Genomic DNA, 22,785 nt, shown 5'->3' with positions numbered 1-22,785 from the left:
CATATGTGAGTTTATTACTGGAGTCACTGAGAGCCAAAGTAAGTATTACATGCAAATACATGTAGAAATGGACCCCAATAGCCCCCATGCTTTACATGAAAAATTGGGAGGGGTGACTGAAAGTAAAGCAGCACTGGAGAGGGGACGGGGACAACCATTTTCCTGTTCCAGCAGATTCCCACTCCCATGCGTACCAAAAGCTCATTTGCAAGGGTTCATTTGGAACCATACTGGAGGAGGTGCTGGAGAGAGGAATTTGGAGCAGTGGGCAAGAGAGTGGTTAGCACTACCTTCTCTGTCACTTGCCCAGTATAAATTCCCCTTTCCCAAAGCTCCCTCTCTTTTTTAAAATAGTGGCAAGACTCTGTTGCACATGCTTGCATGTAACATGTAGTTGACCCCTCAGCCTAACCTAATAGGATTATTGTGGGAATAAACTGGGGGAAAGCCCCATGTCTGCCAAGAGCCAAAGCACATGTGATTAAACAAAGTCCAGTGAAAACCCCTACTTGGCCATAAATCTAACTGGTTGGCTGCTGGCACTCTCCCTTGTAGGACTGTTGTGAAACCAAGATGCTGCTTTGAGCTCCTTGGAGGAAAGACAGGATGTATAGGTAACAAACCAATATATTCCAGCAGGCTGGTTTTATCTAAATAAACCAGACAAGACAGAACAAACAAACAAAAAACCCTGGCAAAGATCATTCTATTATTTGACTTCTATACTATATGAAATCTCTCAGTCATTCTGGCTCCACTGAAGCTTTTGACAGACAGGTTCATATACTATGGTGAGGAACAAACTAGATGTACATGCCAATGCATGCTATGAGAAAGGTGGCTCCAACTAGAAATGCCTCTTTTGGGGAAAGCCAAAAACAGCTGCTATTGTGGTACTAGAGTGCATTGTGGGGCGGGGGGGTGGTTACTCTTTTCTCAACTACCTTTTCCCTTCCAAAAGTCACCCCCCTTGAAGAAGCTATGTGCTCCTGAAGCAGTGATTTAAGAAAGTATTGTTGTTGCTGAACATCAGGCAATACCTACTTGGAAACTTATACTATAGTGTTAGTTACAGTAAATATCCAAACAAACAAACAAAAGCAAAGCAAAACAAATTGCTCATAATCCCTGGTAAATCCCTGGTTGGGAGGGTCCAGAAAATCAAAGATATGCTGGTGAAAGCTGACAATTGCCTCAGGGAGGTTATCAGCATTCGTTGTGTATGTTGAAGAAGTGAGAACATACTCATCTACTTTTGAACATTCATGGAATTCACACGCAGTTGTCCGTATCCCCATGTGTATGTCAACTTTCACCAGATTTGGTCATCCAGTGTAACATATATATTATGGGGGGTGCTAAGAGGAAACTGGGATCCGTAAGATCAGTTATTAGCTATTTTACTTTAGCATTTTCTCTACAGCCAGTAAGGCGATGTTATTTTACCATCATTCAAGGGAACTGCAGTAACACAATATACTCTTATTCCACGAAGTAATCCACTTCAGCTTACACACACAACAGTAAATTGATACATAAAATGCACTACAAATCCTTTATGGGTGCAGGAAAAAAATTCTCTGTCGTCCTTTTCTATTGTTACAGCACCATTTGAAGAGGTGGGGGGAATCAAACTTGGCAAGAGGTTAATAATAACTCATGTCCAGCTTACTATTATTCAATAACTATCAAAGCCTCTGATTCAAAATAGTATTTCGTGGCTTACAGGATCAGAGCCATTACACTCTCTATTGAAGACTTTATTGAATTTTACACTAAGCTTTAGCTGACTGAACAGGTCAAACACTATAGCTTGGAGTTTTGCTTTATTTGCAGAAACTCATAAACCCCTCTCCAGTCGGCAATGCTGTTTGCAAAGAAACTTGACTCAGCAAAGGGTCAGAGAACCTGACCCTGCAGAAAAGGTCACATAGTTTTCAAACTCGGCTCCTGAATGCCATTAACTTACATGCACTAGCTGCTCCTGTGTGTCAAACTCTCGTGAACAGCCTTCCCAATGGCAGTTTGTCTCGTAGACCACTTCGGGCTCTTGCTTGCTTTCATCTTTGTCCCCTTCCTCTTTTACTAAGGTCATTCCTTCAGCTGGTTCCTGTGGGGAGGTGAGAGGGAAGAGGGGATAGGGAGAAAAAAGAGAAAAGTCACCCAACTTACTATACTGGATCATATGATGCTATTAGGCAGCATCCAAAATATCTATTTACAGTTCATTCTATAAACCAAAACACAAAAACTGGCTAATTTTTGTAGAACTATCTCCACTTGCTTCTTAATTATTTTTTGAGAAAACTTGAAGACTGTGTTATCCAGCTTGAACTTTCAGTTCCTAGGTTCAAATTCTACCTCAACCAGGGATGCAAGCCTGAGTTCCCAGCTTGCACAATGAGGTCCACAAAGCCCACCACATCAAATTGTTTTGTAAATAAACAGTATGTGGAAATGCTGTTATCCAAGCTAAGTCGGATTGATAATGGAAACCTTAAATCTAAGCAACTGAGCTAAGAGACGGTCCTCTCTGCTACAGATAACCATTTACCAGAAGAACTGTGGTAGGCAACCATCAGTAAAATACAAGTGTTGGCTAGGCAGCATGATGTTCAGGAAGATGGTCAGAAAGACTCCATCTCTTGTGTCATGGCTTCTAAACTGCTGAAGTTGCAATCTTTCCTCAGTATATGATTGTGCTCCCACAACTCGGCAGCCTTACTACCTCTGGGGTATCTTTCCCTATAAAAACTTAAGCTCTGCCTGTTCCAGAAGACAAGAAATGTCATTGAAGTGATTTAGGATGTGTGCACTTATACACATGCATGGAATTCCAGACTGCTAAATTATTATGGACTGCTGTGCATGAAGTCCAACATTTCAGGACTCAGCTGTGTATTACAAAGCAACCAACTATCTATGTTAATGTTTATGCATACTCCAATAGGGTCTAGGTAGACATACAGTGCAACGAGTCAGTGAGACTCGCCTTTAGGGGGTTTGCAGGGAGAGTGGGCTTAGCCCATTCATGGTGCCGGCAGGGCTGTGGGGATCGGGGGGCATCCTGGAGAGACCCTCAGGGCCACAAGGCTGGTTTCAGCCTCCCACCGGGGGTCTCCTCCTGTGTTGCTGTGGCGCAGAACTGCACCACAGCAATACACGATCAGAAAGAAAAGGTGAAGAGGTTAATGGAGCGCTCACTCCATTAACCTCGGCTAAGGGGAGGGGGAATTAGGCGGGTTAGCTGCTGGGAGCCATGTGGCTCCCATGGCAGTACAGGACCACCAAAAAGTGGGCTAGGCTCCCTTAGCCCGCTTTTTGTCGATTGTGAGAATTGCCTCGGGATGTATATAAGGCCAGAGCCTCAGAAGGAGAGCTGGTCTTGTTGTGGCAAGCATGAATTGTCCCCTTTGCTAAGAGTCCACCCTGGTTGCATTTGAATGGGAGACTACATGTGAGCACTGTAAGATATTCCCCCTAGAGAATGCAGCCTCTCTGGGAAGAGCATTTGCATGCTTTCATGCAGAAGGTTCTAAGTTCCTTCCCTGGCATCTTCAAGATAGGGCTGAGAGAGATTCCTGCCTGTAACCTTGGAGAAGCCAATGCGAGTCTGTGTAGACAATACTGAGCTAGATGGACCAGTGCTCTGACTTGGTATATGGCAGCTTCCTATGTTCCTAAGACCAGAGAAACAATGCTCCAGTAATTTGTGACTGATGAGAAGCTAAGAGAAAAATAGATGTTTGTGGACCTTCAATATTTTACCTGCATACTTCCTGCACCTGGACTGGGGAGGTCATCATCTGGTTTGATCTTGGAACGCTTGTTATGCATCGGGTCCCCTGTACTGCTCACTGCAGACTCACTCGTGGGTTTATTCTGCTGCATGTATTTACATGCCAAAAGACACAATTAGATTGAGATCCAAATACATTCCTTAAAGCACAGATATATGCAAACTCTTTGGAGCAATTTTATTTGGCCAATAGACCATGTATAATTGATATGTAGAATTGAATTCAGCTTTCTAGAACTGAGGAAGTCTTTCTGATGTTCTTACTTTGTTGTAGCAATTGTTAAATTCAAGATGAACTATGCAGCAACAAAATGAATTTTGTGTTTGCCTGGCTTTAATTGTGAAGGTGAATGAATTGCAGCATCTCCTTAATGCCTTTACTTGAGGAACCAACTCTGTATGGACCTTACACTGGAATTTGCTTCAACCCTGCAAATGATTAAAACTTTTCTATATGGACTGACCCACTAGAGAACACCAGAGGAGTGTGGGAATTTTTGAATAACTACGTGAGCTTGTTTGTAATACCACACAGTTTGCATGCAACAGTTTAATATGTTCGGAATCTCTGTTTATTGTATTATATGAGTTTTAGTTAATTTCTTCTTCACTTCTTATGCATTATAGCTGTACTAGCTGAACCCGCACAGAGCATCTGTGCGGTAGTTCACTTCCTTTTTGGGGTTAGTTGGGAGAATTTGTTTGGCTGGTCCTCCCACAGCCCTCTCACTGGCTCTGTCCCCCGCCCACAACAGCTCTCTTGCTCGCTCTGCCCCCCCGCCTCTCTCGCTCGCGCTGTCTCTCCCCCCCCCCGTGCCTCTCTCGCTCGGGCTGTCTCTCCCCCCGTGCCTCTCTCGCTCACGCTGTCTCTCCCCCCGCGCCTCTCTCGCTCACGCTGTCTCTCCCCCCGCGCCTCTCTCGCTCACGCTGTCTCTCCCCCGCGCCTCTCTCGCTCGCGCTGTCTCTCCCCCGCGCCTCTCTCGCTCATGCTGTCTCTCCCCCCGTGCCTCTCTCGCTCGGGCTGTCTCTCCCCCCGCGCCTCTCTCGCTCACGCTGTCTCTCCCCCCGCGCCTCTCTCGCTCGTGCTGTCTCTCCCCCCGCGCCTCTCTCTTGCTTGCGCTGTCTCTCCCCCCGTGCGCGCCTCTCTCACTCGCTCTGTCTCCCCACCCCCGCGTGCCTCTCTTGCTCGCTAGAGTCTGCGGCCACCACCAGTCCCCAGGTCAGGCCCGCCAGCTCCACGGCCCTCTGCTTGCCTCCGCAGTACACTCTCCCCATCTTCTGCCCCAGTCCCCTCCCCCAGCCTTCTGCCCCAGTCCGCTATCCCCCCCAGCCTTCTGCCCCAGTCCGCTATCCCCCCAAGCCTTCTACCCCAGTCCCCTCCCCCCAAGCCTTCTGCCCCAGCTTGCTCCCTCCTCCGTTTCCCCCTCTTTCTTTCTCTCTTTTTTGCTCTCTCATTCATGCTCCCCCCCCATGCTTTTTAGCCTGCTTGTGTTTTCCCCGCTGGCCGTTGCTGCCTCCTCCTTCCTCCAGTCCCCAGTGTTGGACTCGGGCTGCCAAGCGTTCAGCCGGCTCCTTCCTGCATGGCCCTCCCTCTAGCGAGCATCTTCTGAAGCGGCTCAGTGCTATATATCCCACCTCTGACCTCTAAATCTTCTTGCTCTTTCCACCTGGAACCAAGCTCCAACACACACACACACACACACACACACACACACACACACACACACACCTTCTTTGGGCTGTATTCCACTAGTAGAAATTAGAAAAATCAGAGATGTAGTGTGGATGGTTGATCCACAGGCGCCAGATTGAACTGAAGTTGTTGTTACTGCTTTTGTGATCCTCTTGGCTTTGTTGTGGTGGCTAAAATTCCTGCTTCTGTGAGGTCAGATGCTTCTGGATGTTTTATTTGTTCCAAACATTAGGTCTGACTTGGTGGGAGGGGCTGGTTTCATCTGCCCTAGATTAGTTTTCAAGCACTATCATCTTTCAAGTTCAGTTGAGCTTGCAAGGGAATACAAAACTGAAGTTTCCAAAGACAATCAGGGTGTTTTATCCCATCCAAATGGCTTAACACAGGGCTGTTTTAATGAGATAGAAACCACGCCACCATGGAAAGTCAATTCATTTTTGCTGTAGTTTTTCTCTCAACTGACAATATAGGAATGGGATAGAAAGCCCATTCCTTTTAGGGTGGTCTTCTACCCAGTGTCATGTTTTATTAATAACATACATATCATATGAGGGGCCATGGTTGTGCTGTTGAGTCTGTGTCATCTCCTGGCGACCACAGAGCCATGTGGTTTTCTTGGTAGAATACAGGAGTGGTTTACCATTGCCTTCTCCCGTGCAGTATGCAGTGATACCTTTCAGCACCTTCCTATATCGCTTCTGCCCAATATAGGGGTTTCCCATAGTCTGGGAAACACATCAGCAGGGATTCAAACCAACAGCCTCCTGCTCTATAGGCAGGTTACTTCCTTGCTGCGCCATTAGGTGGCTGAGGGGCCATATTTATGGATATATTGAACCCTTTCTCCTTGCCCCCTGGAAATCTCATAATGCCCCACACTAATGCGTGGGGCATTATGGGGGTCCCCCCGATGCTGGCCAGGAGACCCACAGTCTCCCAGCCCTGGATGCAAGCAGCCGGGGCTGGCAGATGATTAGAAAAATGTGGTTAAGAGAGCACTGGCTTTGCGAGGTTGGCCGCCACGCTGCCGTTGGGACCCATGCGGCTCTTGATGGTTCTTATGATCAGTGAAGACCAGGCTTGGCATTCCTAGCCTGGTTTAGGCTGATCGTAAGAACAGTGTCACTGTGTACCAGAGTGCAGGTAAGAGTTTGACAACAGGAGCATAGCTTAGAGTGCTGTGGTTTGCTTGTTGATGCACATTTACGCAGTTGGGGGTAGGTTAACATGTAACTGAAATAAAAGCATATTCTTTCTCTCTTTACCCCAACATACACTTCCTTTCCCATGTCAAATGTTAGGGTGTAAGTCATTTGGTACAGGGACCAGTGTTTCCTCTAACAGGGATTCCCTGATGTTGTTGACTACAACTCCTATAATCCCCAAGCAAGAGCCATTGCAGCTGGTGATTCTGGGAGTTGTAGTCAACAACATCTGGGAATCCCTGTTAGAGGGAACACTGACAGGGACCTGTCCCTTTTCACCTGAGACCTGTCCTTTGTCAAGTGCCATGTATATTGATGACTATTACTAATATATATTAGTATTGTTAGTCTCTCTTAATTTAGGGGCGGGTGTAATTTAGCACTCTGCTAGTTTTCAGTAAATTCAAAGTTCCTAAACAAAATTTCTGAAATATATTTGCTCAGCACAGTACAATTCTACAATTTTCAATAATGTGTATGCCTCCATAACAGCAGAGTGGCATGTATGCTTAATATTTAGCTGACTTGGGGAACAGAATTTGCTAGCTGTGGCTGAGATCCAGAGGGCTGCATATAGTATTTGTGCAGAGAGTGGGGCTTTTTGCCACTCCCTTTCCTACCTCAGACTCTCATCTCCCCCCACAAAAAACAGTTGATGTATCCTTTGGCATTGCATTTTACATGGCACAAGGGTCTGGAACCAGAATGAAAAATCAGCTGCCTTCTTGTACTTTCATGGAAGCATGGTGCATGGAAGCCCTCTTTGGGTCCTAACCCTATTATTGGGTGCAATAATCCAGGAATACAAAAATCAATGGAAATATTTGCAATGTACTTCAGTGGGATGTGAACTGCACTGCTTTACCTTAGCATATTACCATTTCCCAGGCCCTTTGCTTCGGCATTCTCAAACTGTCAGATCCAAAACACAGAGTTCAGAATGATAACTGAAATATTTATGAAGGATGGAAAACACTCTATCAATCTAAAACCATGATACACTCTGGGTAATTTATAATAAAAGATTGCATATACTGCAGCCCCAAGGTACTTGTTAGCCAATCTGCTCAGTGGCCATGGTGATTAATCGCTAACATGACAATGTGGTCTGCTTTAAAAATAAATTAGCCTTGTGCAAAGCCTTTTCTGACGTTCTCTTACCTGTGTGGACTCTGATGGACCTGAACTGACTTGGACAGGATTCAAGATGCTAGGGATGCCAGGAATAGGCCTCTGGGTAGGAAATGTTGGAGCAGGATGGATAAGTGGAGGACTGTGTCCAAAGGCTGAGCCCAGGCCCTGTTGACGACTAATGATTTGTTGGTGCATCTGCTGGAGGGATACTGGTGTGGGAGGGTAGGTGAAACTCAGAGCAGGGCTGCATCATGAGAAACAGAATTGGAAGAAGTTAAGCAATCACAGAATCAAACAGGGTGAGGATATTTTAGCGTCTTGAAAATGAGGACAGTAAATGCATCTCCACAACTATGGTTCTTTGAGACGAACGATACATATATCTTTATAACTTTTGAGAGATACACATTTCAGGCAGCATATAAATATGATAAAATAAATGAATGAACAAATGGATAAATAAATAAATGCATATCTCAGCATCTTAGACACTATGATACTTCAGACTGATGTTAGATTCTTAATGGAGAACAAGAGCATATAGACTGATAAATAGGAAACAGAATGGAGAAATCAGGAAAATAGTAGCATTAATTGGTTACAGCATTTTTAGCCAACTTTCCTTGAGAGTAATCTTATGAGATCCTCTGGCATTCTGTGTGTGTGTGTGTGTGTGTGTGTGTGTGTGTGTGTATTCCCGCCCCCATCAACTTCGCAATGCCTGGACCAATGTGAAACAAACTGGGTAGTTGTAGGAACACAAAGGGACATCTCAATGGTGTAGTTTGTGATTATGTACTCTATCCCATTTCAAGATGGCGGATACATGAACATTTGAGGTGCAAGTGGGCTAACGTGAACCGCCTAACCAAATGATTTGGTTTGCCAAATTTGGTACACATAGGGATGCCTCAGTGGCACAGCTTGTGATAATGTCACCCACCCCGATTCAAGATGCCAGACACGTGAATGTTTGAGGCGCAAGTGGGCTAACTTGTGGACCCTCTAACCGATTTGAACCAAACTTAGTACAGCTGTAGTGAGCGACATATAGGGATACCTCAATGGCATAGTCTGTGATTATTTCATCCACCCTAATTCAGGATGGCGGATGTGTAAATGACTGAGGAGCAGGTGGGCTAACTTGTGAACCGCCATACTGATTTGAACCAAATTTGCTACAGGTTTAGGAACACATAGGTACAGCTCAAGGGCGTAGTCTGTAATGATGTCATCTATCCTGATTCAAGATAGCGGATGCATGAATTTTTGAGGGGTAACTAAGCCACCTTGTAAACCGCCTAACCAATTTGAATCAAATTTCTACAGGTGTAGGCTACACATAGAGATGGCTGATCGTAGTTTGTGATGATGTCATACACCCCAATTCAAGATGGCAGGCATGTGAACCTTTAAGGCTGAAGTGGGCTAACTTGTGAGAATGGAAATTTCAATTAAGATTATAGTGAAAAGGAAGCAGGCAGATTAGTTCTTACCAGAACAACTAGTTATTATTTAAAGTGCTTTACAATTTTTAATTAAGACAGTATAAGGGCGATGGAATATGCATTTCCACAGTTCAAAGCTTTTTTCAATGACCTTTAATCTGCAATTGAAAGTTAAAAGTTTACAAGTTTAAAAACATTCAAAAGTTTTTTAAAAATTAAAAACGAAACAGACGTAGCAAAATAGCAAATGTTTCAATGTAAGACATCATCCTCAATGCTATACAAAGGTGGCTGAGTCTTGTTCTTAAATACAGCTCCACATCAGCTAAAAAAACTGAAGGCAATCAACCAATCCTGTGCAGCTCCCAATATCGTAATTTTAAAAAAATTATGTTTACCATCAAACTGCTATATGAGGTGGAATACCACTGTTGATACCTTATATATGGGAAGCTGAGGCTGAAAAACAGCAACTTCTTAAATACTGTACAGTGATTTCTTGACTGAGCTAGGAACTGCATCCAGATCCAAGTTATGTATGCGTATCAAAGAACCACTGGAATCCTCGAAGACTGACTATTCTGAGTAACTTGCATGATTTCATGCAAAACAATATCAAGACTTCTATGTAGTTGCATCACTGAAAGAAGATTGGCTGCTACATGACACTGTTCTGAAAACGTTGTCATCGTTTTCACTATGTCACATCAGTATTTCAAGTAATTATTTACTAGGCAGTTGGATTCATTGCCTGCTTTGCTTATCCCTGCCACTCCTCTGCTTCCTGCTGCTGTGATGTTGAACATAACTATGCTTCTCCTTCCTCAACAAAGACTGCAATCCAAAATACACTTATTAGGGCATAAGCCCATTGAGACTTAACTCCCAAAAATATTGGGCGCCTCTGGGGCTAGAAAAGGGAAGCTGCCCTCCGTACTATTTAGCCATTGTTTATGAAAATGCCTTTCATTCAGTTACTAACCTATATAACCCTCATGTAATCTAATAATGAAGTCTGTTTGCCTGGGCAATACTTAATCCACTTCCTTCACAAGGGTTTCAGGGAAGATATGCTGGGGTTCCCCTACCCTTGCGGGTCTGCCCTTGTAATGGTTAGGAAGCTGAGCCCGTGAACCATGTTCTCCTGTTCTGTAACTTCTTTACTGGAGCCTACCAGCAACTGATATACCTCTATATTGACTGTACTTCCATGTAGATCAACCCAATTTTAGGTTAAATACTTTTGACAGATAAACAAACAATGAATATTTATATACCGCTTTTCAACAAAAGCTCCCACAGCAGTTTACAGAGAGAGAAAAATAATAAAGTAATAAGGTGGATGTGTTATTTAGACAGATAAAGCCGTTATGTAGGGTCATCTGTGGTGCTGTCATGATGGACATGTACTCTTGGAGCCCTTTCTCACTGTCGCATGAGAGGGCTTAAGGGTGGGCAGCAGGGAAGGCAGCAGAAGCTTGCCTTCCCTGCAGATGATCCAGCTACTAGGTCTAGGTGGGTCCAGACTAAGTAAACTATGATTAAGTCGCATTGGGCAACGTTCTGACTAACTTGTTTTATTTATTTCAGTCGTGCTTAATCATGGCTAACTTAGTCTCGATGCTTCCCCCTGTATTTTCCTACAATGAAACCAGTAGATTATTCTCTAGTGTTTCAACCCACTCCATTCCCCCCCGCCGAGGTTTCTACAAAAGGGGCATTGGGTGTACATCAGTTAAAGTTGACCGTAGACAAATTAAAGCCTACCCATCCAAAGTATTGGGGTCTCAATGACCCCAACATGGTGAAATTTCTCATTCAACAATGCAATAATTATTTGATGTTAGTGAAGTAATTAAGATAAATGTGTTTTAATTACTTATTTTTAAAAAAATCATACCTCCAGGAAGCTTTGAGTAGAAGCAAAAAGTACATGAATAAGATTCTGAGAGACCGCGTTGTAATTAACACTGGAGGTAATTGTAGACTCCAAAAACCATTCCTGTATAGCTGTACCCCTATACTCTATTCCTTGATATATTCTTTCTTTTTATAACATTAAATTGGAGTTACTGTCTTACCTTTCTTTATAGATCATTAAAAATATGATCTATTTGACCACAGAATGTGGTTAGTAGTAAGGTACTTTTTACCAGTGTAGGAGGGTTAAATTTTAAATTGTAGACATGGATGTGCAAGTCTAGATTATTACATAGTATTTTAATGAACCAAACAGAGTAGTTATACCACTACAATCTTTGGCTCCTGAAAAGGGGAGGGAGGGGGGGAGGGAGAGAGAGAGAGAGAGAAATCATTGTGCTCTGTGATGAATGGCTTGTACACTGAAGAATAAATTGAACAAACTGGCACAGAGCTCAGTGAACATGAAATCAGCTATTAGAAGAAAGCTTGTGAACAAATTCTGAAGCTGATATGCATCTTTTGATTAATGTCCTATCAATCATCCATAGAGGCTACCTTAGCTAAGTCATGCTGTAATCATTCATGGTTGCTTACAGGCAAGGACTAAGGGGCTGCAATAACTGAATATTATTACCAATTTCTCTCTAACTCTTGCTGTGAACAATTACTACTGGGGACATTTCTGCCTCCCTTTATGAAAAGAATACAATGCAGAATGGAAAGGGAGTTCCTCAAAAGCTTGTAAAATTCTCCCTGGGTATTCTTAATATTCTGCCTTAAAAAGGCAAACTATTGCAATGGGAGAATATCTCCAGGAATAACAGTAACTTAATCACATTGGGCCGCCCTTTTTTAATGAACTGTGATCTAGTTGACAAAAATCAATCATTTTTGTCAATTGTCAATTCAAGAACTAGAATTCCTCTTTGAAATGGTGAAAGAATTTGAATTGTTTTCAACTAATGTGCTTAACCATAGTAGTACTTGTGATGGCAGATTTCAAATCTGCATTAAACCCACTATAGATATTACAATACAGTGAATGCTCTTTGATTCTTGCAAATATAATCTTCACAAATTTTTGCAGGCAACTTAAGAATGTACAGTCATCTAGTAGATTGGTTTTAAATTTTGAAGGCAAGTAATTTTAATGTTGAAGGTAAGTAACTGGCAAAACTTTGCAGAAACTTACTGTATTTTTAAGGGATTTTGATCCTAAACAATCCATTTCTACATGATGTTACAGAGAATGGTTTACCCAGTACCATTTTGTTGCAGTGTGGCTGGAGAGTACTCTGGGAAATACAGTACAGTAATGAAGTGATGACAGGTATTAGCATGCATAATGGGCTTTAATAGACATTTATTGTTGTTTAACTGGAAGGGGGAGCAGGCGCTTTCCCACTGGAATATTTCTACATTGAGGCTCATTGATCACTAATTTCAGAGGGGGAAGAGGTTAATCCATCAGTTTCTGCAACCAAACGGCACTGATAGAAATTCTTTAGGTGACATTCTGGATGGTCTGAGCTTTCCATCTTTGCAAACAAATGAGTGATATGACAAGCATGGTGTTCAAAACACATTTAACCAATTGATTTTCTCTCCCCCTTGTAATAAGATCTAGAGACATATGAAAGAGTGGACCACGAGCCAAGATTAAAGAAATTGCTTCACACAGAGGAACGTAACAGAGCAACATTATCAATAAAAGTACTGTAAAAAACACTATGTCACCAATTCTTTTTCTTTATCTAAAGTTTGTTATTGCAATAAGTAGCTGTTATTGAACAGTTTGCCTTTTCTTATTGTCTTTCTGAGTTTTATTTCAGGCAGGTTTCAGTCTATTCTTAGTGAATGGGTAGCAAAGCATTTTTATTTTACTATCCTTTTGTTTTTGCTTGAGTGAATCAATATAATGACAACTAACTGAACCCGCACAGAGCATCTATGCGCTAGGACTTTGTTGCTCTCCTTGCCTCCCACCACAGCCCCGCTTTATTGCTCAGTGTCAGCCACCCACTCCCCCCGTCCCCGTTGCTCTCTCGCTCACTCACTCCCTCATCCCCTTACCACAGCTTGTTCTCTCAATCCCTGCTTGTTCTCTCACTCGCCCCTCCCCACCAGTCACTTGCCACTCACCCACTCCCCACTGCTTGCTCACTAACCCCCTCCCTGCTGCTCGCTCACTCACCCAATCCCTTGCTCACTTACCCCCTCCCTGCTGCTTGCTCACTCACTTGCTCCCTCCCCGCCACTTGCTCTCTCCCTCTCTGTTCGCTCTCCCCCTCCTTACCGCTCGCTCGCCTTCTCCCCACTGGTCACTCACTCGCCCCCTCACTGCCACTTGCTCATTCACTCACTCACTCCCCGCTGCTTGCTCACTCACTCGTCTCCTCCCCACCACTTACTCACTCACTTGCCCCATCCCCACCAATCATTCTCTCACTCCCTGCTTGTTCTCTTACTCGCCCTCTCCCCAACACTCACTCGTTTGCTCACTCACTTGCACCCTTCCCGCTGCTCACTCACTCGCCCCTTCCTCACTGCTCACTCACTCCCTGCCACTCACTTGCTCACTCGCCCGCTCCCCACCACTTGCTCTCTCTCCCTTCCCTGCAGCTCACTCTCTCTCCCCTCCCCACCGCTCTCAATCTCTCACCTCCTCCCCACCACTCTCTCTCACACCCCTCCCCACCTGCTCATTCATTCACCCCTCCCTGCTGCTCGCTCAGTAACTCGCCCCCTACCCACTTCTCTTTCCTATCTGCATATGGAATCCTCACTGCCCAGTCACCACGGTGCTTCTGCTCTGTTACCTCCAATTGGTAAAGCACTGTGTGGGTGGGGCTTGCTATGTCTATATATAGAGAGAGAGACATATGACTCGCAATGGAAAGACATAGGTTTGTGTGTACACAAAAAGTTATCAATGTGCTGCCTAAACCTAACCCCTGTTAATCAGACGTAAATCCCATTAAGACTGATGGGACATTCCTTAATAAGTGAGTTTAGCATTATAGTCTTCAAGTCAAACTAGACATTCAGCAGATTCATATTTAAATACAAACCTACCACAAAAATGGAGAAAAGACGTGGGTTAAGGATCAAACAAGGTTAAGGATCAAACATGAGTGAGGAGTGCAGAACTAAGCTGCTTAAGTTTGGTTCATACAGCTGCTACAACTGCCCCCTTTTATAAGTAATTAATTTGAATTAACTAACACACACACACACAAACTGCCCCATGAATGATGTTCTCTGCCTAGTAACTAAGAGGTGATACTATTCCAGAAGTTAAGACCTCTCCCCACTAGTACAGCAGAAGGTGATAGGCAGGGGCGTAGCAAGGTTGGGGTGGGCCCAGAGACAAGATTTTTAAATGGGCCCCTCCCTCACTGAAGCTCAGCTCATGAAGTAAAGAAATCTTAAATGAGGCTGAATAGTGGTAACAAAAAGCATAGTAAAACTTATATTATATATATATATATATACACATATATACAGATACAGATACAGATATAGATATAGATATAGATATAGATATAGATATAGATATAGATATTAAAAACCTATTTGCCACAATAGAACATCATCCTAAATTATTTTTTAAAAAAGTTTTGTAAATTGTGGACAATGCAAGTCATTTAATGGTACTAGAGAAAGACATGCTGTTCTGGTAGCTCCAGGTCTTAACACTCACATCAGTAGGAGGATGAATACAACTGAAGGAAGCCCAGCTGGGTGCACAGCAGGGGGATTCAGTCATGTGACTTGCCTCTGGCGGGGGGGCAAGGCAGTGGGCCCCCAGATAACTGTCTCCCCTTGCCCTATTATAGTTACGCCCCTGGTGATAGGGACAGTATTAGTGCTTTCTGGTTCAGAAATTCAGACTAGCTTGAAGAACATTTTGCTAATGATCCTTACTCCCTTAACACAACTGCAATTCCCAGACTTCCTTGGATGGGTTTGAAATGGTTTTGAAATATCAACCTCTCCTCATGTACAGCATCTGAATCAAATGTCCATTGTCTTTCCACTTTCCCCTTGCTTTCAACAGGCTGCCTTCTCAATCCCTCCCCAAGCATCTGTCATGTCTATTGCTCAAACATTTATGTGGTGCTTTTTAATATCTATCCATCTACCTACCTACCTACCTACCTAAAGTAAAAAAGTAAAGTGTGCCATCAAGTCGATTTTGACTCCTGACACTCACAGAGCCCTCTGGTTGTCTTTGTTAGAATACAGGAGGTGTTTATCATTGCCTCCTCTCGCGCAGTATGAGATGATGCCTTTCAGCATCTTCCTATATCACTGCTGACCGATATAGCAGCAGTGGGGATTTGAACCGGCAACCTCCTGCTTGTTAGTCAAGCATTTCCCACTGTGCCACTTAAGGTGTTACCTCCAAAGCAATATCCCCATTCTAGGAATGAGTTGTCTAACTTGTATCCCAGCAAACAGCTTGCAGTACAGAAGACAAAGAGAAATTACTAGTCTCCCAGTGCCAGTGGTGTACAAATGAAAGCAGCAACATCATAAGCAACTATGGAAGCAAAAATAGGGAACAGAGCCACAGTCCTTGTATCTGTATTTCCTCATGTATGATCAACATTATTCTGGAAATGCTGGGTTTCTTGAAGATTCTCCTAGAGCTGACAATATAGATCCCACTTCCCTCAGTCTCACTGGAGGTTGAAACAAAGGTTTGGCTCAGAACGAAGAGGCATCAATTAGTTGGAGAGAGTCTGAGCAAAACACTCAAATAAATGGCAACCTACTCAAAGCTGCCAGGATAACATCCTCTAATTATTGTAGGGTCCTGCCTCAGAACAGCTCTCACCAACAGTTTCTGGAGACCATTTGTTGCATTTATGCTTTATGATGTTCCAGTTGAGTAGTTACACACAGAACTAAAAGACACAATGCGGGCACTGATGCTAGGAGATAACCAGTACAGGACTTTGCCCAAAGGAAAGTGGACAAAAGCACTTTTGATATTAACATGTTTATATTGTTGCAGTATCCCGCCCCCCCCCCATAGCTTCAAGGGAAGTGGAGAAAAGCGCACAAGCACACGTGCACGCAAACCCCCCCCCCCCCCAATAGACTTGGTCTGGTATTTATGATAATATTTCTTTTAATGGCTATTTTGTCTCTGCTGAGATTCTATACTGCTTTGGGATTTTTTCCCTACAGTACATATCATTATTATTATTGTATTCTGTTTGGCCTTGTTTGTTTAAATTTGCATTTTAGCAGTCCGTAAGTCACTCTGAGGGCCTTTCTGGAAAAGCTGCCTGTAATTTTTAATTTAAATCAATAAAGAAGTGACTTCAATACATAATGACACAAGCCAAACAAATCAATGGAATGCAATATGGTTCACAAATGTTTTCATCATTCCTGAACATCAGATAAGTTGAGTTACTTTATACTAGAGTTGATAATATTATAAAATGCACTTTGGAGTAACCTGATGATCTCCTGCTCTGTGCTAGAAAGGTGAAAAGCAGGCATGTTCACCTTTTAAAAGTTTGAATCAGGGGAGTGGAAACATAACAAAATTGAAACAGAGAGGGATCTACAAAATTGAGCCACTGCAAAGCAGTAAAAAACACCAACACTTAGTTAACTATACACCACATATTAGACCTAAAAGTTAACGACAGATTTCTGGATAAATAAGGAAGTAAAAAGCTTTGCAGGGGGGTTAAAAAAATCATAGGAAAAATTGGGACTTTTCCAAACCACTTCCAAACAAACCTGCCAAACTAAGGAGGCAATTCTCAAAAGATGTTGAAGGGAAAAAAGTTTCATTCATTCAACTTAACTAACTAGCTAACATATTTGTATACCTCCCACTACTGAAGTCTCTAGGCGGTTTAGAACAATAAATCCAAGAAATTATAACAGTTAAATCATATAAAAGATCAAGTTAAAATACCTATTAAAACTACCGAATGGCTTAAAAAGCTTGGCTGAAGAGATGGGTCTTCAGTTGTTTCCTAAAAGCCAACAGGGATGGAGCAGCTCTAATCTCAGCAGGAAGTGCATTCCACAGCTCTGGGACAACTACAGAGAGGTTGTAAAATATTTTACATTTGTAAAAGCACTCTATTTTAAAGTTGCTATGCCTAATACATTTTCACTGTAACAACTCTTCTTCAAAAGCAACAAAAATGCAAGCTAAAAAACCTCACAATTTAGCCATTATACCTGAAATTCATAACCTTAAGATGACACTGAGAACGTATGTCATTTCAAAACACGTGTGGATTTATTTAATTTATTTATCATTTATATACCACTTTTCAGGTGAACCTCCCAAAGCAGTTCACAAAAAGCTTAAGAAGATCAATATATCAAGCCACATGTTTACATCTTTACATTGGCCTTAGTCTTACTTCGTTGTTCTCTCTTTCCCTCAGAGCAAGATGGTCCCTGGTAGTTCTGTGGTGGCACAGTTGCGGGATGTGTGTGTGTGTGTGTGTGTGTGTGGAGAGGCCACCACTGCTGGAATATGTAGACTGGATAGTGGCAGCTCCCCAGCCTGGGGTGTGTGTGTCAGTAGCGGCCGGTGAGGGCACCAGTGGAAGGGCGGCAAGAGGCACTTTTAAGAGTAAAAGAATTGGTGCTTACCTCTGCTCTTGCCACACCTGAAAGCTGCTTGGAGAACCAGTGTGCCGCCCAGCACCTCCTGTGGCGGGGGATCGCCTGCGCTACTCACCTGGCTGTGGGTCGGGGATCCGCTCCATGGAAGCCAGGTGAGTGGCGGAGGCGATCTCCCGCTTCATTGGGTGCTGGGCACCATGCTGCTTCTCTGAGCAGCGTTCTAGTGCGGCAAGAGCCAAGGTAAGCACCAATTCTTTTACTTTTAAAGGTGCCTCTCACCGCCCCTCCACCAGCTGCTACGGGTGTGTGAGAGAGAGAGAGAGCAGGGTGGGGAGACAGGGAGAGGGAGAGAGAGTGTGCTGATATCATGTGCAGTGATATGGAGCCACTGTGACAGGGCTGCTGCTGACTTGAAAGGCAGCCCTGACACTATAGGGGTTGAGCTGTTGTACGAGCAGTGCTGTTGCAGTTTCTGCCACAGTCGTAAATGGGAGAAACGGAGGCAATATCTCTGCTATGTCCAGCGTGCCCAAAATCTTGGAGCCACCCATAGAAACCACTGCAGGTTGCACATTCTATACAGTTGGCATCCTAATTTCTCGTGGCCTTGGAGAAAGGGTGCCAGGTTTTGTACTCCACACATTTAACTGCTGAACCAAGAATGCAGAAAAATACTATGTGGATTTGCATCATCGCTAAAAAGTATAGTAAGGATGTAGAACACCAAAACAGAAACACATTGAGTGGGTCAAATTTTGTACAGGGTACATGAGCACAAATGCCTTACTGTATATATTTTAAAAAATAAGGTGCAACAATAGCTGCAACACCAAAAGCGGTGGCCCACATGGTATATCTCTGTAACGCTGTGCCCCGGAGCTGCTGTGGACCCCTAAGCAGCCCCAACGCTGCTTTGAATGAGCAATTGTGCAAACAGTACTGCCACAGTTTCCCCCATTTGTGATGACGAAGAAAACTATGGTAGCACTGCTTGCACAACTGTTTGTTCAGATCAGCATTAGGGTTGCTTAGGAGTCTGCAGCAGCCCCGGGGCACAGCACAAGAGTGATGTAAGGCCAAGCATCATGTAAGCCTGTGGCTCCATAGATCATATTAACAATAAACTGTCTATAATAAAGAACAATTTCTCACAAAATACCTCTTCATTTTGAGACACAAGGGCCACAATCCAAAAAAGAGCCTGCTTCCTAGATTATTGGTCTCATTTGTGGACTCCTCCCTCCCTGCTACTGTGCAAATGAGGTAACATATGATCTTAGGAATCCAAACACCTGGTTAATTGTGCAGAGAAACTTTTATGCTCTTTTTCTCCCTCAAAAAGTGGAAGGTGGGGGGAGAGATAAGAAATTGCATTAATGGGCTCTTTGTGTGATTGTGCAATGGCAGGGAGGCCCTGCCGATCTCATCCATTATGGTCATCTGTATGGTTGAGGGGAATTGTGCTGTTCCTTCACAATGTGAACACCCCAGGTAATGTATGAACTGGAGAAGCATTAACAGAACTTAAGCCTATTGCTTTCAGGGCGTTAAGCACACCTAACTCTATGTTGGAGTGTGGCCAAGAGGTCTTCCTAAATAGAGCATTGCCAGGAAGTTAAACACATACTGCCTGATTAATTGTTTTATTTTTGTTTTAGAATCTAATGTACATTTATAAAACTCTGCAAGGGTGGGGACATTACTCATGTCTTTAAAAAAGAGTATGAAAATAATTTACTGTGTAGGGACTCAAGGGCCAGAAAGCTTAAAAACATTAACTTTATATTCAGTTTCACTATTGTAACAGATTTCAGAAGAAACATACCAACACAGTCTATCTTTTATTTTCTGCCATCTTTCATTTCCCCCTTAACTCTTTGTTTCAGACTGCAACCTTCTCTGCCTTTAATCCTCATTCCTTAAAATTTTAAAACTGGAGGCAAAACAGGTCAGCAAATTACATTTCAATTACATGAGGGCATCATATTTTAAGTAACTGACATCAAGAAGAAAAAACAGACCTTATAATCTAAACCAAACATTGTCGCTTCTTTGTGGCTGTCCTCTTAAGCAAGTTGTGTAGTTGGTCACAGTTGTAGAATTTACCTCAGAACAGCTGTTTTCAAACATTTATATATATTCTTTATTATGTGCATTTGTAAAGATACTCCACAGAAAACCCAATTTACAGAACACCAATACAATAAAATAAAATAAAAATCTCTATTCACGCTCAAGGATTTTTATTTTTTTAAAAGAACTGGCTGTTTTCCATGAGCCCAGGTAAGTAACACAGCTTACATGTATAAAGTCACAAGGCCTATCGATAGGTTTTTATTAAAAAAGAATCACTTCTCACTCACTTTCCTTTCTTCCACCTGGTCAGTGATCCCAGTTAAATGTTGGTTAACTGCAGCAATTTTACCAGGATGGCCAGGAAATTCCAGGTTCTTGAGATGCACTCTGCAGGAGTTTGTGGGATTCTCTAACGGCATTAAAGAGTTAACTGTGATCTTTCTCATTGGTCGCATTCGCACATAATGTGAAAGTGGAGGTTGCTAAACCCGCAGTTAATTTTTCTAACTGTGAATCACATCACAGACGTTTGTCCAACTGCAGCCCGGTAACCTCTGTTTTCAGGGCAGGGGAGCCCCTACCTCTTCCTGGTCCACTGAGGCCTCATGCCAGCAAGCTCCATAGCGCTCGCATTGCCAGACTGGGGCAAAGTGTCAGAATGTCTCCACAGTGGAAGCCATTGGCCATGATCTTCAAAGGTGAGTGCTGACCACAATCATGACTTTTCAGAATTGTCTGCCCACCCTCGGCAGGAAATGGACATTTAATTTTTTAAAATTTTATTTTTTATTGTTAAATTTATATACTGCCTTTCATTAAAACAATCCCAAGGCAGTATAATCCCTTTAAATGCCTTGCAAGCCATTCGTCTGACAGCAATTGCATCACCACCTTCGTAAGAACCCCACAACAAAACATTCTCGCACAAACACAAATTTCTGGTGGGGGTGGAGTGCTGAGGGGAACTATTTTTCTGTTACTCAGGAAAGGGCAGTTAACATGATGACTTCCTAGGAGGGGATGTATATGAGAGAGGGCAAAGAATCCTGTGCTTGTGATGGCTCAACCTGGCAAAGCAGTCCATGGAGACCAAACCACACTCCTGTCCCCATGGTGGCTTGCCACCAGGGGACTAGCACTCTTATGAGAGGGCCAGTCTACTGAGGAGGACCTTAAGCTCACCAACCCTCGATCTTATGTCGGACTGCATGCTCATGAGTTGAGCTACCAAATAAAGGGGCCCGCTTTTGTAGGGCCCATCTTTTCTCTGGTTAGCAATATAACTTTTGTGTTGCGATCCCCTCCTCTCCAGGGAAGCCTTTCACGCACCCAAAGGAGATTTTGACACTCCATGTCTGCGGGCAAAGCCAGGTGACGAACTGGGGAAACACCGGAACCGGGGACAGATCTTTGCTATCATTCAAATTTCCCAGGTTTGGACAAGCATTGCAGCATATACAGATCTACTGCCACAGGGAATCATGGGAGAAGGGAGCCCTGGTTGTCTGCGACCCCAGTAGAGTGGGGTTGCTGTTACGGGCAAAAATAAATATGGACATGTTCAAATGGGCGGACGGGCTGGCAGAGGGCCCTCTTTGACTGCTTCTTAGTGGCACTCACCAAGACAGGGAGAAGTGTTGCTGGGGAACCTGTTCCCATGCCACGGCTTGCTTGTATTGAGCAAGCAGGCTGGGTGGCATCTGCTGTCCAGCCTGCATGTGTGTCTCCATGGCCTGACACTCTCATGAGAGAGCGATCCATGGGGAAAGGGATGTCATCACAAATTATTAAGTGATTCTGCCCAACACCCCTATCTCCACAGACAGTTCTTCTCATGAGCTGTGAAGAGGTATCCCAATGGCCTTACACTCTCATGAGTGAGTGGTCCACTCAGGAGCAGCATCCATCCCTTATTTTTTAAAAAAATCTTTATTAAAAAAAATTTACAGCACTAAACTATTAGCGTTGGGTAGGAAAACAACCATAATTTTCCTGATTAGTGTAAAGAATAAAATCTGACCAAATTACAAAAAGAGAATTATTTGAAGTCTGGTTTGCAAAGGAATGAATAATATGGGTTAGCTTTTCTGAGATCACAATATGCCATAGTTTCTTATACCAGAAGGCCATCAAGAAGGTTTGATTTTTCCAGTGTTTGGCTATAGCTAATCTGGCAGCAGTTACCATAAACACAATTAATTTTTTGGATGTCACATCTGTATTGACTCCAGAAATACATTTACTAATGCCAGCATAATCCTATTTTCTGGTTTGTAATCCTGCACATCTCCATAAATACCTCTGTCCAAAAGGATAAGACCCTAGGACAGGTCCACCAGAAATGATAATAGGTTCCCTTCATCCTGCAACCATTCAAGCAAAGTGGAGAGCAGTCTTTTTGGATATATGCTATTTTTACTTGGGTCAGGTACCATCTATGGAAAACTCGGAGAAAGTTTTCCAGGAGCAGTATCCATCCTCCTCACAAGTGAGGAATCTCTCCTTTCATTGGAGGTATTGCTGATCCTGCTGCCCGGCCCTTCTCATGAGTAAGCCTAGGGACCACACAGCTGCCCCCCCCCCTTCGCCAACATACACAAGATAGACCTGAGCCATTCAAGATTTCCTGGCTGGGGCTGCCCTTTAAACCTGTCCACAGGTATCATCACCCTGCCATATGTTGCCATCCCATCACTCTAATGGGGTCACCCTAATTATGTTGCCACTGTGACTGTATGTGCTTGTGAACATACATCTTGATCACTTCTTTTTCAGAGAACTAAGCACACAGAGTCTGGCTTGCCATCCCATCCCCTTTCTCTCCTGACTGCCAAGAGCGGGGAACAAGGGATGGCCAGTGAGAATCCCCACAGGCATAGAATGGGCACAATC

The 22,785-nt window shown here is 43.4% G+C and overlaps 1 protein-coding gene across 5 annotated transcripts in view; it reads right to left on the bottom strand.

Moving 5' to 3' along the window:
- Nucleotides 1-22,785, bottom strand: part of GLI3 (GLI family zinc finger 3) — a 376,435-nt gene that overhangs the window by 59,245 nt on the left and 294,405 nt on the right. For 4 of the 5 annotated variants that reach the window (XM_053264771.1, XM_053264772.1, XM_053264775.1 and 1 more), the window contains 3 exons: nt 7,859-8,075; nt 3,769-3,885; nt 1,970-2,110 (listed from right to left, as the gene is read on the bottom strand). In XM_053264771.1, coding sequence (XP_053120746.1) covers nt 1,970-2,110; nt 3,769-3,885; nt 7,859-8,075 — 475 coding nt within the window. The remainder of the gene's footprint in view (nt 1-1,969; nt 2,111-3,768; nt 3,886-7,858; nt 8,076-22,785) is intronic. The other variant, XM_053264773.1, reaches the window with a different exon arrangement.

This window comes from Hemicordylus capensis, chromosome 6 (genome assembly GCF_027244095.1).
Source record: "Hemicordylus capensis ecotype Gifberg chromosome 6, rHemCap1.1.pri, whole genome shotgun sequence".
Lineage (NCBI taxonomy): Eukaryota > Metazoa > Chordata > Lepidosauria > Squamata > Cordylidae > Hemicordylus > Hemicordylus capensis.
This window is presented reverse-complemented; position numbering and strand designations above follow the sequence as displayed.